The sequence below is a fragment of the Tigriopus californicus genome, chromosome 5, assembly GCF_007210705.1.
Source record: "Tigriopus californicus strain San Diego chromosome 5, Tcal_SD_v2.1, whole genome shotgun sequence".
NCBI classification, from domain to species: Eukaryota; Metazoa; Arthropoda; class Copepoda; order Harpacticoida; family Harpacticidae; genus Tigriopus; species Tigriopus californicus.
In genome coordinates, this window is record NC_081444.1 from 5,968,671 (window position 1) to 5,983,247 (window position 14,577).

General features: G+C 41.2%; 3 protein-coding genes across 5 annotated transcripts; 1 reads left to right on the plus strand and 2 right to left on the minus strand.

The window, feature by feature from the left end:
* The first annotated feature begins 308 nt into the window (after positions 1-308).
* On the plus strand, positions 309-10,383 carry LOC131880204 (origin recognition complex subunit 4-like). 3 transcript variants are annotated; one of them, XM_059226758.1, is made up of 4 exons: positions 309-555; positions 3,044-3,291; positions 3,452-4,602; positions 9,954-10,383. In XM_059226758.1, the coding sequence occupies exons 1-3, from the start codon at positions 411-413 to the stop codon at positions 4,376-4,378; spliced, it is 1,320 nt and encodes a 439-aa protein (XP_059082741.1). In that variant the 5' UTR covers positions 309-410; the 3' UTR covers positions 4,379-4,602; positions 9,954-10,383. The 3 variants fall into 3 exon arrangements, with proteins under 3 accessions (XP_059082741.1, XP_059082743.1, XP_059082742.1); XM_059226760.1 differs by having other exon boundaries at positions 309-552; XM_059226759.1 differs by lacking the exon at positions 9,954-10,383 and having other exon boundaries at positions 3,452-5,497.
* Positions 4,368-6,022, minus strand: LOC131880205 (putative ascorbate peroxidase). The gene is made up of 7 exons (XM_059226761.1): positions 5,825-6,022; positions 5,562-5,676; positions 5,267-5,496; positions 4,977-5,201; positions 4,768-4,908; positions 4,645-4,703; positions 4,368-4,581 (listed from the first exon to the last, which is right to left on the minus strand). Exons 1-7 carry the CDS (start codon positions 5,891-5,893, stop codon positions 4,410-4,412), a joined length of 1,011 nt encoding a protein of 336 aa, XP_059082744.1. The 5' UTR covers positions 5,894-6,022; the 3' UTR covers positions 4,368-4,409.
* A 976-nt stretch (positions 10,384-11,359) lies between the features above and the next one.
* LOC131880164 (uncharacterized) lies at positions 11,360-12,404 on the minus strand (the record flags this gene model as incomplete). The annotated part of the gene is given in 1 exon segment (XM_059226698.1): positions 11,360-12,404. A coding segment is annotated over 1 exon segment (672 nt). The 3' UTR covers positions 11,360-11,649.
* Positions 12,405-14,577: the final 2,173 nt, after the last annotated feature.

Below are 14,577 nucleotides of genomic sequence, written 5' to 3' on the forward strand. Positions count from 1 at the left end.
TCTTCCAGGTTATTTGCCTTTGAACATTAGCCTTGCGTCAGAATACAATGAATGCCATGTCCTTAAAATCACACCAGTTAGCCAACTACAATGTCTGGCAAAATGAATTTCTACTATTCGGCCTTGGCGATCAACATAGTTATACAGCATCTAAATGATCACGAAAAAGTTTTTTGTCTTTAGCATCTGGTCACCCTTAAAATCACACCAGTTAGCCAACTACAATGTCTGGCAAAATGAATTTCTACTATTCGGCCTTGGCGATCAACATAGTTATTCAGCATCTAAATGATCACGAAAAAGTTTTTTGTCTTTAGCATCTGGTCACCCTTATCCCGCCAATAACAATCGAATCTTTGAACATTAGCAATCGTTTCGATTCAGAAAACGTCCGAAGGGTTGATCTCAGAATGCCCTTTGAATCACCCCGGAAACGGATTCGTTTCTCTCATGAGGAGTGGTTGACTCCTCAGAAAATCGCCGATCAACTGATCCAAGAATTGGAGGACAAGTCGTTTCTGGGATTTCGAGAAGAGCGGAATCATCTCCAAGGTAGTAGTAGTTCTTCAAGCACTTGGGGAAATTGACAAATGGGAAAAGAATGACTGAGTTAATATTAAGTGTAACCTTTGATCTTGTAACCTCGAGAAACGTTGGAAAAATGCACGGTTCAGGCGATATATGTTCTGTTATACGTACGTTCATGTATGGTCGTTAAAAAATGAACTCTGAGATGACAGTTCGGCAGCTTGCATACACTGGAGGTTGCGTTGGTTGCCTTTCGTCCATGACATAGCGTATTGTAACTTTTGAAGAATTTCTTGGTTGGAATCAAAAATGTTGCGGGTTTGTATCCACAGAAACCGTTTATCTATTAGGTTGATTTTATGACAAACTTAGTGCCCAATTGTAAGACCCATTCATCTGACCCTCACAAGTTAAGGACTTAAGCAATAGTGGTTCAATGCAATAGTTTTTGTTGGGCTGGGTTGGAAAGGGCTCAACTAATCTCTAAACACACAAACAGAGCCTGAATGTAGGTACAAATCATTGTAGCATCCATACTGGTGGGACAAAGCAAACAAGATAAAGGACTCTATGATCAATAAAAGCATCACACACTCATACTTGTTTCCTGAATCCATTCAAATCCGGAATCATATTATCTAACCCGTTTGGACTAATGTCCAATCATTATTAATCATTCAATATTTTGAGGCAAACTGCCAAATTGGCCTCAGACAGGTCCATGAGTGATGATGAGAGACTTGTGCCCTGAATAAGCGCGCCCAATCGTCGTTGCTCTAAAGTCTCCGTGAATAACGCTAGAGTATGTAGAGCAGCTTGACAGCTGTCATCTCAAAGTTCACTTTTTAACGACCATATACGTTCATGCCTCTAGAAGCCCGTACATTGGAGTGCAATGGACAAAAGTACGAGACTGGGGTTATTTTTGGGCCCATTATTTGAAAGGTCTATCATCTCATTTCAGACTTGCTCTTTTTTGATGAACCAGAACATAACTGCGATTGGAAAATTGTATATTATTTGCCTCAGTGCTAAAAATACAAAAACAAAAGCAAATGTTCAGAAATTCAATCCAACTCAAATCAACCTTCGTAAATTTAAGATGGAATGAAGTATCCTCATGAGGTAAAAAAAGTAGTTGGATTTTTCCAACACTTGTGTTCTTCGTGTGAAAACTGCAGCCCTCTATTCAATAAACTTAAATCACTTAGCTTCTTAGAAGACAGAAAGAGAAAATCAAGGTTAGAATCATATTCTGCATGAATTAGAATTGGTGTATGGATTGTTTTGATGTGATCGAACGGCGGGAAATTACGATTAAAGAGAAAAATGAAGATCAGGCTAGTTTTGCTGGCATACATAGCAATACTTAAGTTTGCAAGGGTTAAGTTGTACAATCTAAATCTTTCAGTATTGGATGTTGTTTTTCACGAACGAGTTGTACATTCTAAATTTCAATCACCGTAAGTGCAACAAAAATGTCTATGTACTTGATTGACTGGTGTATCATTAATAGAGGTCGAGGAAAATAATTTTTTGAACAAAAATTTTTTTTTCAAATGTTTTTGATGTTTTTGGAAAAGAAACTATTTATTACAGCTTTTTTGAAATTCATGTAATGTTTCAGTGGAAATATATTAAAAATATAACACATTTGCTGGCCTAATGCAACATTTGTCATTATCCCCTCCATGCTAGGCATGAACCAAAGACGGCTGATTTTTCACAAATGGTCGATTTTATTTGAAATTAACTAGCAATTATTGTCCAAAAAGGTAAACCAGCAAAATATCAATAAAATGTTGCACAAGTAAAGCGTAAGTCTTTTTCAATTCATAAGCCATTAAGCAAATAAGTTTTGGTCTTTTTATTGTAGTGCCGTATAAAAGATGTTAAACACATTTGCATGAACTTTTGCTATCTTTTTTAACGCTCATATATTCTATAAGTAGATCCGCAACATCGCAAAGTTGTATATTCTAAGCCAAGCTGCAAACCTAGTGGTATACAAAGTTTCCAGGTGGCACATTGATGATGATTTGTAAGTTACTTTAAAATTGCTATTATCAAAGCAAAAAAGCCAAAAATAAATATCATTTTTGTTTTAGGATACAAGGGACTATTGATGAGCATTAATGAATTAGAAGTTAAATGTGTCAATTGTTAAATCATTACTTCAAAATTAACATTATTCATTACTTTGACCAATATATACTCCCATTTCAACACAGCTGAATTTATATTATGAATAAATATTAATTTTTAATGCCTCTATGTGTAAAATATAAAGTAATATTTGGTACTTTTGACAGGAATACAGATAATATTTGCAGTCATTTTGACATCAAAAAAAGCAATGTTTGTGCCCAGGAGGATCAAATGTTTTCTCGACCCCAAATCAATCATCAGAATACACTCGCGTTAGATGATGGTCGTTCGTTGATTTGATAAGCCGAAACAGACATTCAACAAGTTGACGACCTCTCTTAATCGAACTTGATTTCTCTACCTCCAGATTTGATTCTACGAACTCTAAATGGTGGGGAGTCCAATTCGGTATTGATCATGGGGGGCGTGGGGGTGGGCAAGACCGCTTTTTTGAACCAGGTTCTGGCTGATGTGACTAAAGAGAGAGCCAAGACCAAAGTTGTCGAGGACAACGTGTTGGTAGTTCGACTCAGTGGTTGGCTTCAAGTGGATGATCGGTTGGCCTTGAAAGAGATCACCCGCCAGCTTCACCTGGACAACGTGGTGGGCGATAAAGTAAGTTACATGGAAATCCTCGGCCATTTTTCTTCAGAATTATGCGAGGCTTTTCAATAAGTCTGTTTCGCTTGAAGCGCTTCTTTCCTTTATGGATTCCTTATGAAGGAACTAATTTCGTTTGAGCACGGAAAGTACACTACTCCGTTTCACTTTGCAGGTATTTGGGTCCTTTGCTGACCATTTGGAATTTTTGCTGGCAAGTCTCAAAGCGGGTGATCAAAAGTCTTCAAAGCCGGTAGTGTTTGTCTTGGATCAGTTTGATCTCTTTTGCGAGCACCATAACCAAACGCTACTGTATAACCTCTTCGACACGGCACAATCTCGAGCTGTGCCCATGATTATCATTGGACTCACGCCCAGGATCGATGTTGTGGAGATGATGGAAAAGCGGGTCAAATCCAGGTTTTGCCATCGATCCATTCATCTGAACAATCCGACGTCTTTCAACGGATATTTGGAATATTTCCAGCACTTCCTCTCACCTCAAATAGGCAATCCTGACAAATCCTGGAAAAGACACCTAAAGGACAAATTCCTGGATACAAATTCCCCGGGGAAAAAAGTCTTGAATCAACTCTATGACATGGATTCATCCATCAGTCACCTCAAGTATATCCTACACGAGGCCCTGTTCCAGTTTTTATCTGACCCAAATGGGTCTTCTTTTGAACCTGAGCATCTGGAAGTAGCGGCAAAGCTCTGGCGTCCCAATTTTGATGAAGAACTATTACTCGGTCTGACTGTCCTTGATCTAGCCCTCGCTGTTGCCGTCAAAAACACTGCTTTCAACAAAGTGGATCGACATGTCAATTTCGAGATGGTCTTTCACGAATTCAAGACGTTTGTAAACCGAAAGTGTTCCATGCTGAACTTCGACCGCTCCATTATTATGAAGAGTTGGGAGAATCTCATTCATCTCGAGATTCTCCGACCTTTGGACCGCGGAGCGAAAGTCCAAAACGAGTACAAAGACTACATCATGGACATCATGGATCTGGATCTGACAAAAGTGGTGGACAAGGTGCCGGGCATTCCATTAGACCTTCGCGACTGGGCGAAGACTGGGTTCAGAGAATCTGCTTAGTTTGTCTATATTCGCCTTCAATAAGTTAATATTAAGCCGCTGGTGGGGCCAATACCCCTGGATCGGGAACAGTGGAAGTCATGCGCTCGAAGGCGTCGGCAAAATCCTTAACCCAAACGGCCTCATCGTTGGCGTATTCTTGAACGATACTCTTGGTTGGAGCGTCTGGACAATCCTCAAAGCTGCAAGTGCTGTGACCACCCCTGAAAGTGTGAAAAACTCAGGTAATTCTTCAATCTTTGAATCTGTGACAAGCTTCTACTTACTCGTCCTCAATGTCTAAGAGTTTGACAAGATCGATATCTGCATCCAACATGTTCGCAATCTACAAAGTATAACTTGAATATCAGCACAATTTCTAAAAAAATCAGGTCCTTATTATTCCTCACCTCCTCGCCATTCGTGCGGCCTGTCCATTGCCATCTTTGGTCAGGGGATCGACCTTCATTTGCGTCTCGGTGAGTCCACGTAATACTGTCGTCCAAGAGAAACTTGTAATATCGATTGTCGAATTTGAACTTGTTATCGCTCTGAAATTTGAGCAAATTCATTTATCTCGGCAATTCGTGTTAAAATGATGGACTCCTTTCTCTCATACTTGAGCCTTCCAACTTCCATCGAATCCCGATCCGGCTCTGGTCATCTCACCAAGGGTGTGAGCGCCCAAAATGGCCACAGTTTGTCGCGTATTCAAATCGAAAATCCTCTTCATAGTTGCCATGACTTCGGCATGGTTCATGAAGCCCTGGGGAAACTCGTGATTATCCTCAGTATCTGGAGAGCTGACACAATCCTCACGACCCATGAGGAAGCGAAGCGGGGGCTACGAAAACCGATTTCCGATTACTTTCCCCTACGGATTAACAAGATTGATGCCTTATGGCTTACCTTGGGCATGGTGATGCAATCCGGGTCGAGACCTTCATCGCAACTGATATTGTTGTAGTCGACTGTTGTGTCCACCGCCACAATCCCGGCGAGGTTGAAGAAGTCTGCTCTGCTCATTGTTTTCCCATTCAACGGCAGCACGTTCTTATAGAAGTCATTGATTTCAACGTAAATATCCTCCAAACCGCCATTAGCCGGATTTCCGAAATTTAAGCATCCGTCGCAGTACCCTAAGATAAGTCGCTTAGTGTTTGTCATTAATGCCGAGGGCTAATAATGAAAAAAAGTACTATACCAACGCAATCATGAAAAGCCAAACGAAGGCATCCTGGAGCTCGGTCCACGTCCTCTTCAAAAAATGCTCTTAAGAGGAGCTTAAGCTCATCGACCTCAGACATGGTCCATTGGTCCTAATGATGGATGAAAGTGGGAATTTCGACTCCTTGATATCAATGTGCTATTTTGCTGTGTAAGTAGTTAAAGCTACGGTAGATGTAGTCTAGGGCAACTTCGTAGGTGATGATGACCCCGTACTTTAGAGAAATTGTGAAATCTTACCTGAGCAAAAACAGGATACCCGGAAACCAGGAAGAGGGCAAATAGTACGACTGACTTGGATGAAGCCATGATTATGAATGACTGTCCTGAGCGGGAACTCGACCTAGATAACTCGTTTTTGAGATGACCGGTGTTTGCTAAATGAGTGCCTTTGAGGACTTTTTGCTGTTGATATAACACCTTATATTTACTCTATAATTGCTAACATAAACAGGACAGAGGTCAATTGACGCAGATAAATAGATAACTTAAAATCTTGACTTGATACGAGTGACAAATTAAAAGCATAATCTCCTCCGCTTGGCAATGTTTCGGATAGGCTGTTTGGACCTCTTCTTGATTCTGTGCCTGGGCTTTGGCTTATTTTGATCAATGCTCGTTGATCGAGAACAATCTGTGAAAATATTGGTTGATTCCTCTTTGTGTGATGGTGGTGAGACGGCGATATCTAACAGAGCTTCCTCAGACGCTTTCTGTTCATCATCAGTTTTGTTCCTCTTCTTCAGATACTCGTCATCTTCCTTGGGAATTTCCAGTATAGTTTGTCCCACCGGAGGACTAAAGCTCTTTTTACTCAGCCATCGTAACGTCTCCTCAATATCTTCTTGCGTCCAATTATCTTCCACGTTCTCAATGTTTTCCTTGAAATCCGGACATTGGTTGCCCGCCTCCTCCATAGCGTATTCGGACTTCAAAACCCAATTAAGAATATCGTCAATACTCTGATCTGACTCTCTTTCGTCCTCGAAGTCACTCACTGCCAGAGGCTCCAGATCTCCAGCCACTGAGATTCCCGATGAGACTGGAATTTCGTCGTATAATTCCTCCATGGTTTTACATTCGGTGTTTTTGGGCTTAAGAATCTGTGACGTCGGTTTGGATTGAGGAACTTCTTGATCCGACATTTCTTCTTCTTCACTCTTCAGATTGTCGAGACTGTCTGAGGATACTGATACAACGTCTGCAGGCTCTACATCATCAGACTCGTTATTGTTATTGAGTTCAGATATCTCTGATTTAGGATCCACTGGATGAAAGGCGTGATTCTCCTCGGGTCCTTGGTGGATCTTGAGAGGATCTTCTAAAGGCTGTTGAACACCATTGAAGTCAACATCATTGATTTCGGAATACTTTGGTATGGGTTGAATTGGAATGGCTTTGACTTTTTCATTGTTGTCTTCTTCCATGCAGTTCCAAGTCGGCTTAACATCTTCGCCACTGTCGCTCCAACAATAAGTTAGTTGATCAGTTACCGTTGAGCTTGGATCTCTGAGGCACGGGACATTACTAGAAGATCCACAGGTGGTCAAAGAGACTAATGATGACTTGTTTGTCCGTAAGGAGCATTGCTTCTCGCAATCATGACAATGGCAGTCGGGCTCTGAATTCAGGGATTGATACCTGGCTTCCTCCATGGGAAGGCCCATGTCTTCCACATCTTCCATTTCGTTGTCTGTGGAACACGTTTGAAATTTGGCCTCTTCACAAGCTTCACAACAATATGTATCCGTTTTCATGCCTTGATTGAGCAAGAAGTTCCGGTAGAAATCTTGAAAGGATGCTGCTGAGTAGCGTCTTGTTTTGAGGTTGTTTCGTCGTCGTTTTACTTGCTGTGATTTTATTCGAACCATGTTTGTTGAAGTTATTTTCGTGTGATACTCTTGGTGTGATTGTTTTGAATGATCCCAGTTCCATCTTGTGCTGGGGTTTTAACAACAGTTCAACAAGAGAAGCATGCGCATGTTCGTTCGGGCGCCGGGCCAGGCGTGCCCGTTCGAACGTATATGTACTGCACCACATTTCCCGTACTATTGGTTGGTTCATGGAGTACGGTACTCCATGGTTGGTTTTGTGTGTTCCATCCATCGGGCTGGTGGTTGAACCGGTCCCTCCAACTTGGCGGAATATACGCATTACACTACCTTTTTGGTGCCCCTCCCGCTGTTGTTGGATTCTCAAGCATGGAGAAGGCATGTTATGAAAACGTTTTCTGGCACACTTGCGCCTTGTTTTTGGACCTTGGGGTTGTAGACTCGTAGTACGGCATGGGTGACTCGAGTGATCGTTTTGTACTGCAAAGTGCGCAGCAAAGTACGGCTCGGCATTGACAATCTCTGGGGCGAGTTTCTTCATCCGCTCCCCGTGGAAGAAGGCACGACTTGGGATCATTTCCTCCCTTTTTCCAGAGGGAGGGGAACGTTTCTAGAATAATCTAGATTTTTACTGACATGGTGGAGTCATGTTCAAGTGGGTAGAAAGAGGAAAGCCTGTGAAATCGACCTGATATTCGAGTAAGACGACATTAAAGTGTCGTTTCTTATTCAACATTTTGCAAATGAACAAACCTTTGTAGACTGTGCAGAGATGAAACTGCCTGTTTCAAAGTGTTCGTTTTCATGTATTGAACTTTGATTATCGATCGTTGCCATGTAGTAGTTGAAGAGCAATTTGTGATTTAATTGACCAGGCGTTGAGCCAATTTCAAAATGTTTGCATTTGATTTTAAAGGGATGGCAAATAAATGAATCCATTGCCAAGGGATTAATATTTGTTTTGACCTTAACTGAGATATTGACTTATTTTTTATCCTTTTGAGCAAGCATTCTACGCTAACCTATCGTTTATCGCAAGCGACTCATGTTCAAAAATAATAGTTCGTTGCCCATAATCGAACGATGAATTAATGAAAGATCGCCATTTCATATCATTTATACCCTTGGATAACTGAGATGAAGTTTAATGTCCAATATGTTTGCTCATGATCAACGCTATCTTTCTGTGTTAATTTAAAAAGTCTAGCCATCATCAGCCTCTCGTTGTTGTCGCAGGTGTTCCTCTCCCGAGTTTGAAACCATCCAAAATAGAAACTAATTTTAAGATGCAAGCTCGCTTTGAGATCATATTTATTCAAGTTTGAAATTGGTGTTATACTGTGAATATGACAACGTAATGGCTTTTATTGTGATGTGAACTTTACAAATCATGAGCACACATCAAAAATAGTTTCATTCGATCCTTTTCGGTCATGAAGATCGGTATTTGCCGAATTCCATGTCTTCGAGATCGGTCAAGATTTGATCCAACATGTCCTCTTCGGACGGTTGAGGCGATGGCTCGGGAGTGACTCCGAGACTTTCCATTTGGGACCATATACTTCTTTGGTCCTCATAGCGGGACGCCATGGTAGTTGGAGGAGGAGCTAGATATTGTTGCTGACTTTGGTGATGATATTGTTGATTAGAGAACTGTGAATCTGTCCGGTAGTAGTCTGGTGGCGGGGTGACAGACTCATATGAACCTATGGGTGTAGTTAAACTGCTGTTGGGTCGATTGGGAACTAATCTTTCCAGGTTTGGATCCAATCGAAAGGTGGGCCCTCCATAGTCCGAGAGAGATCTCCCAGGGATAATGGTCTTGGGAGGGCATAAGGAGCAATTACTTTCATGGCCATAATGCGAGTTGTAGAAGGAGGAGGTGTCGTTCGATGACACTCGGTTAAAGCTCTGTCTAGTTTTTATGCCTTGCAAAAAATCGTTGTAAGTTGGTGGAGCCTCTTCGTCTTCCAAATGGTTCTGGGTTGGTTGCGGTTCTTGTGTGAAATCGTTGCGACGGTCATAAGCTAAGCTGTCATAATTGTTATACATTGAGCTTGAATCGGCTTGCGATTGATTCGAGGATGGGATGTCACTGTAGTAACCGTAGTTATTGGCTGGGAAATATGGATTGTCCCACTGATTGTAGTATGTAAACGATTTGTCCCACAATAGATTGACGTTAGCCATCTTGTTGGAGAATATGTCACTTGTTGAATGGGTTCCTATGTTCTTTAATTTACATTGGTATGTGCTCTCTTCGAATTGGACGAGGTACTGATCGCAATATATTCGGGAGAGGTCTAATATGATAGTCCCACAGAGGGAGCTGTCGTCATCGTAATTACTCCTCGCACTCGTTTCCCCAAGCACAGACCTATATTTCGTTCTAGAACGGATATTGGAAAGGCTACTATGACTTCGTTTGAAACGTCTTAATTTTTTGGGTCTCACAACTTCACAATCTTTAACGTCTCGTTTTTTTCACCTTTGCATCTAATATTATAACGTTTCAATTTGCAATCGTCTCATTACAGGCAGCAGAAATGAACGCTTCCCATCTATATAGCTCTAAGCACTAGGTTTTTTGGTCCTTGTTTGCGATGCGCGAGTGCTCCTAGTCCTGAAGCAGCACAGGGAACGGAAGATTCCCTTCAAGCCAGACAAGCGTAGGCTTTAGGAGTAGCCTCAAATCCGGAGCAAAGCAGAAGAGGACCATCGTGAAGTGGAAATATCTGGTTTCAACTGGACACCAAGGCGTACGAAACGTTTCATCAGCCACGCTTTACTCTTCATTTCGTTTCCTGACTTGTACTGTTATCTCTTATCAGTTATATAATGGTACGTTTAGTTGACAAATATTGCTTTTTTCGCTGAATGTACAAAACGGACCAGTTTTGACTAGTTCGAATGTATCACCGAAGAATATAAATTGACAAGGACGATTTATTCCCGAATTACATATAATTTTGGAGTCTATACTTTATCCAAGACTTTAACGGATATTGGTATGACATTAATTTTATCCGGATTTTTGCTTTACGATGACTGATGTTAAAGCGTAGATAAATAATCCGAGGCTATTTCTGATCAAAACACGAGTTGGAAATATCAAGTACTTGGTACCGAGCCTTCGGTTTTGATATAGTGATGTGGCATTTGAGAGCGTGCTTATCTTAGGCAAATTACGAGTATTCACATATTGAAAACGTAAAATGTGGCAATAAATGAAAAGTGAGATAAAATGAACTTCATTTCATCGAAAACACCAAGAATATGTTCGAAGTATGTTCTATCAGTCGATTTCAGGTATCAGTCTACTTTTTCAAGTAGTTCAATTTCCAAAGGCTTAAAGACTTAGTCTTTAAAAGATACATGAATCCTACACACAGTTTTTCAGCTATAGAAGATGAACATTCTGCTCCAAAACGAACCTTGCTTTTTTTTTATCAGTTTCGTTATCCAAAATCAGTAGAAGAAAGTGATCCCCAAAAGACCATCTCAGAACTTGCCTCGTTAGATTTATGGTACGTGAAAATACGAAGAAATGCGGTACCCTGTAGTATCCCAAAGCAGAGACTTTCCTTTAAAAAGGCCATTAATCCCGTCGGAGAGAAAATTGATGCCCTTATTGATTGAATTACGGTAGACTTTGGCTCCAACTCATCATACAGATTGATCAGCATTCAATTATTAGGATGATGCTTCTTTCCTTCATACTTTTTACCCTCTGACACTCACCTACAGACCACTTTTTTAGGTCTCAGTTTTTGTAGTCCAAACCTACTTTATCATAAACGACGTTTAAAGGCAATAATGAAAACAATGCGTCGTGCGTTGGTGCGTTGGTTACCTCTGATGTGATAAAAGCCATTTTTTTTTGTTTTTACTTTAGGTCGAGATTTGTGTATTATTGGTAGTCTAATTAATGCTGAGGTAACAATTTGTGAAGCAATTATTTTTTGGTTTGTGAATAATTTATTGACTTGTCAGAGAACGATCATTACATGTCATTATCATATTTATGTTTCCCTCTTACCGAAATGCTTTACAAGGGATATAAAAGCTGGTAAGTTCATGCGCATTCTAAGAAATAGCTCTGACAATTCATTACAAAGGTGAGGTTGTTCTTCCAAATTGAAACATAGTAGAAAAGTGTTCGTGTACTTGAGCGTCTTGTACAAAAAGGCTCAACCAGGATAGTTGATCAAGGATGAATAGCATTAAAATTAATTATTCCTCTCGCCGTTGGAAGTCATGGGATGCTGCCAATCGGCAACCTGAAATCTTCTTCTTGGGTCTCTTCTTTTTCGAATCCACCAATTTCTCTGCCTTTGGGATCTTGTTCAGAGGGATGATTGGATCAAAGCTGATGTAGTACGAAACAATGTCATTGTTGTTGATATTGCTCATTTGGGCAGGACTTTGGCTGTGGGGATTGTTGTTCTCCTCTTCATTGGTATTATTAGATTCTTCTGGAATATCATGAATGGTCGTACTGAAGGGAGCCTGATGCCGGATGAGGAGATCGGTGTTGATCCTGTTCCGCATGTGTTGAGCAGATCGGGCTTGGTTAGTCTGTGGGTGATCTCTTCTGGCATAATGACGTCTTCTGGTGCCGGGTGGGAACACCCTAGGGCGTGGTAGAGCCGGGTAGCTTTCTCTGGCCCACCTTGTAGCTGAGTTGTCATCCAGATCGGAACCATATCCACTGTCCCCATCATTGAAATTTCTTCGCCTCCAAACCGGGCTTGAAGGGGGAGAATCTTCTCCATCCGATGAGCCTTCAAAGTGTCTGAGGCCAGAGAGGCTGATATTCCTGCGATGACCTCGACGGGTGCCAAAAGCATGGCTTGTGGTACGCCTTGGTTGTCGGGAGTGACTTCTACGTGAGGTATGATTCATATTTCCCGGTTAAACAAACCACTTGCCGCTTCTTAGTTTTCCAACTCGTGTTTGGTGTATTCTTCAAGCCACTTGGTGTGTGTGTAGTGAAAGAAATCACTGGTATCAAGTCTGAATTTATGTAAGAAACTTTCTTGAATTTGATATTTAGTTGTTGCGTGTAAACCTGTCGTCAATGGACTATTAAGAAACGATAGTGCTTTCGAGTATATGTAGTCAAACGGACGCATCGCTTTTGACGCCTGCATCCATTCCAAAGTGCATGGAGCTCAGCCACGAAACGTCTTCAGCCCAAAGTGTGACTAGCTACTTTCGCTGAATGATGCCACGCTGTCTTATAAAACGTTTATTATGCCATGCTCCTCATGCTTCTGGATATTTAGGTCATACATTTAGATTAATACTAACCCTTCTTGAAGGTAACATAACGTACGTATTGAAAGTTTCCCTTAGTGAGTCATAGATGTAATACCAAGTCAACCAAACTCTAGAGCCCAATCTTGTGTATATCGACTTGCACTGGTCACCCTCATTGGGAAAGTACTTCATGTACCGCGTTTGGTCCCGTACCCGGCCAATCTGAACTTTGTGGGACGGAACAAAACATGCCGGGAAGTGGGAACTGTCATCCAAACGTTTGGATTTTCATGCGCAGAAGTTTCGCCCACGTAGGATGGGCATTAGTCAGCCCGGGAGGGAGGGTACTTGGATGGTGCAAGATCAAACTCAGGCTCCCCGGTTGGCGCCCTGGTGGTGACTGGGCAAGCGCAGCAAGATGCCGGTTCAGGGAGTGATAACCTCGGGACGAAAACGTTTTGTGACAACAACCATTTGGTTGAAAACAAACTTCGATCTTGAAGTAAATGTGTGTCACAATTGTTGTCTTGAACCGAACGATTGTTTTTATTCTCGTTCAATGATTTGTACTTTGTGAGGGAGGGGACAAAATAGCTTTGATGACAATTGTGAAGTCGACAGGGCAAGAAAATTAATGGGCCAACGTTTGAGTTGGTGTTGTTCCAGCATATATTAAGTTTGTGAACCGAACGATTGTTTTTATTCTCGTTCAATGATTTGTACTTTGTGAGGGAGGGGACAAAATAGCTTTGATGACAATCGTGAAGTCGACAGGGCAAGAAAATTAATGGGCCAACGTTTGAGTTGGTGTTGTTCCAGCATATATTAAGTTTGTGAAGTACAAAGTTGAATTGATGAATGTACGTTTTGTACTTCAAAATGGCAATAGGAAGTTTAAAACTAGTTCGGAATTTTAATCTAGTTTCCACCGGGTTCGTATTACAATGAAACAGGGCATGCGGTATATTGTTACTATTTGGATTCACGCGAGACCTGTCGTCTAGAATTGCCATGAAATCTTGAAAAGTAATTTAGCTTTATTTCAATGCGATCTGCATTAAAATATCATGCTTCCTCTGAAGTTCCTTTGGTCACGTGAATAAAAAAGATAGTTTATTTTGTCACCACACATTCGAAGAAAATGATGGTTTGTTTTGGTCAAATGTACTTTTATCACTGAAGCAAAGCACAACATGGTTACACTATATCAAATAAGAAGCAATCCAAAAAAGCTCCATAAGCAAGGGATCACCAACGTTCCGTTCCCCCTTTAAGAAACATCATGAGGGCCTTGTGAATTATTCGAGGTTGGGCTTATGTAAACCGTAACGTTACGTCGTTTTAATGTCTCGGGTTGGAAGAGTTGAAATGTTCCATTGACCGACAAATCATAGCTGGATTCTTGGATACGGTCGTCTCCTCTCCTCTCGTCTTATCCGTCTCACCACGGTGGTCAAAAAACCTTATCAAGTATTGAAAGAAATGTGCATATCCATCTTAACAGTCCTCTTCCTTACAAAAACCATAAGAAGTGATTTTGACGTGTTTAATTCATTGAATTCTAGCTCAAATTTGGGAAAGCTAATCATCGAAGAATCCAGATCATGTTTTAGCAGGGTCTCTAATTAGTATTGATGGGTTTCGAACCGGAAAATCAGCTATTTAGCTTGAAGAACCTCGAGTAGGGCTCCCAAGGCTCCCAAGTCAAACGAAAAGGGAAATGATGACCCAAGATCAGGAACGAGGTTCAAAGCAGCCCTTGTTTCGAGACCTAGAAAAGCAGGGTCAGGTTTTGCCACCTTGTTTTTGCTTGATAACCTTCTTTTGCTCGTGATGGGAGCCATAACCGAGGTCCTTGATGCTAAAAAGCTGACATTCCGTTTCGAAACACATCCACTA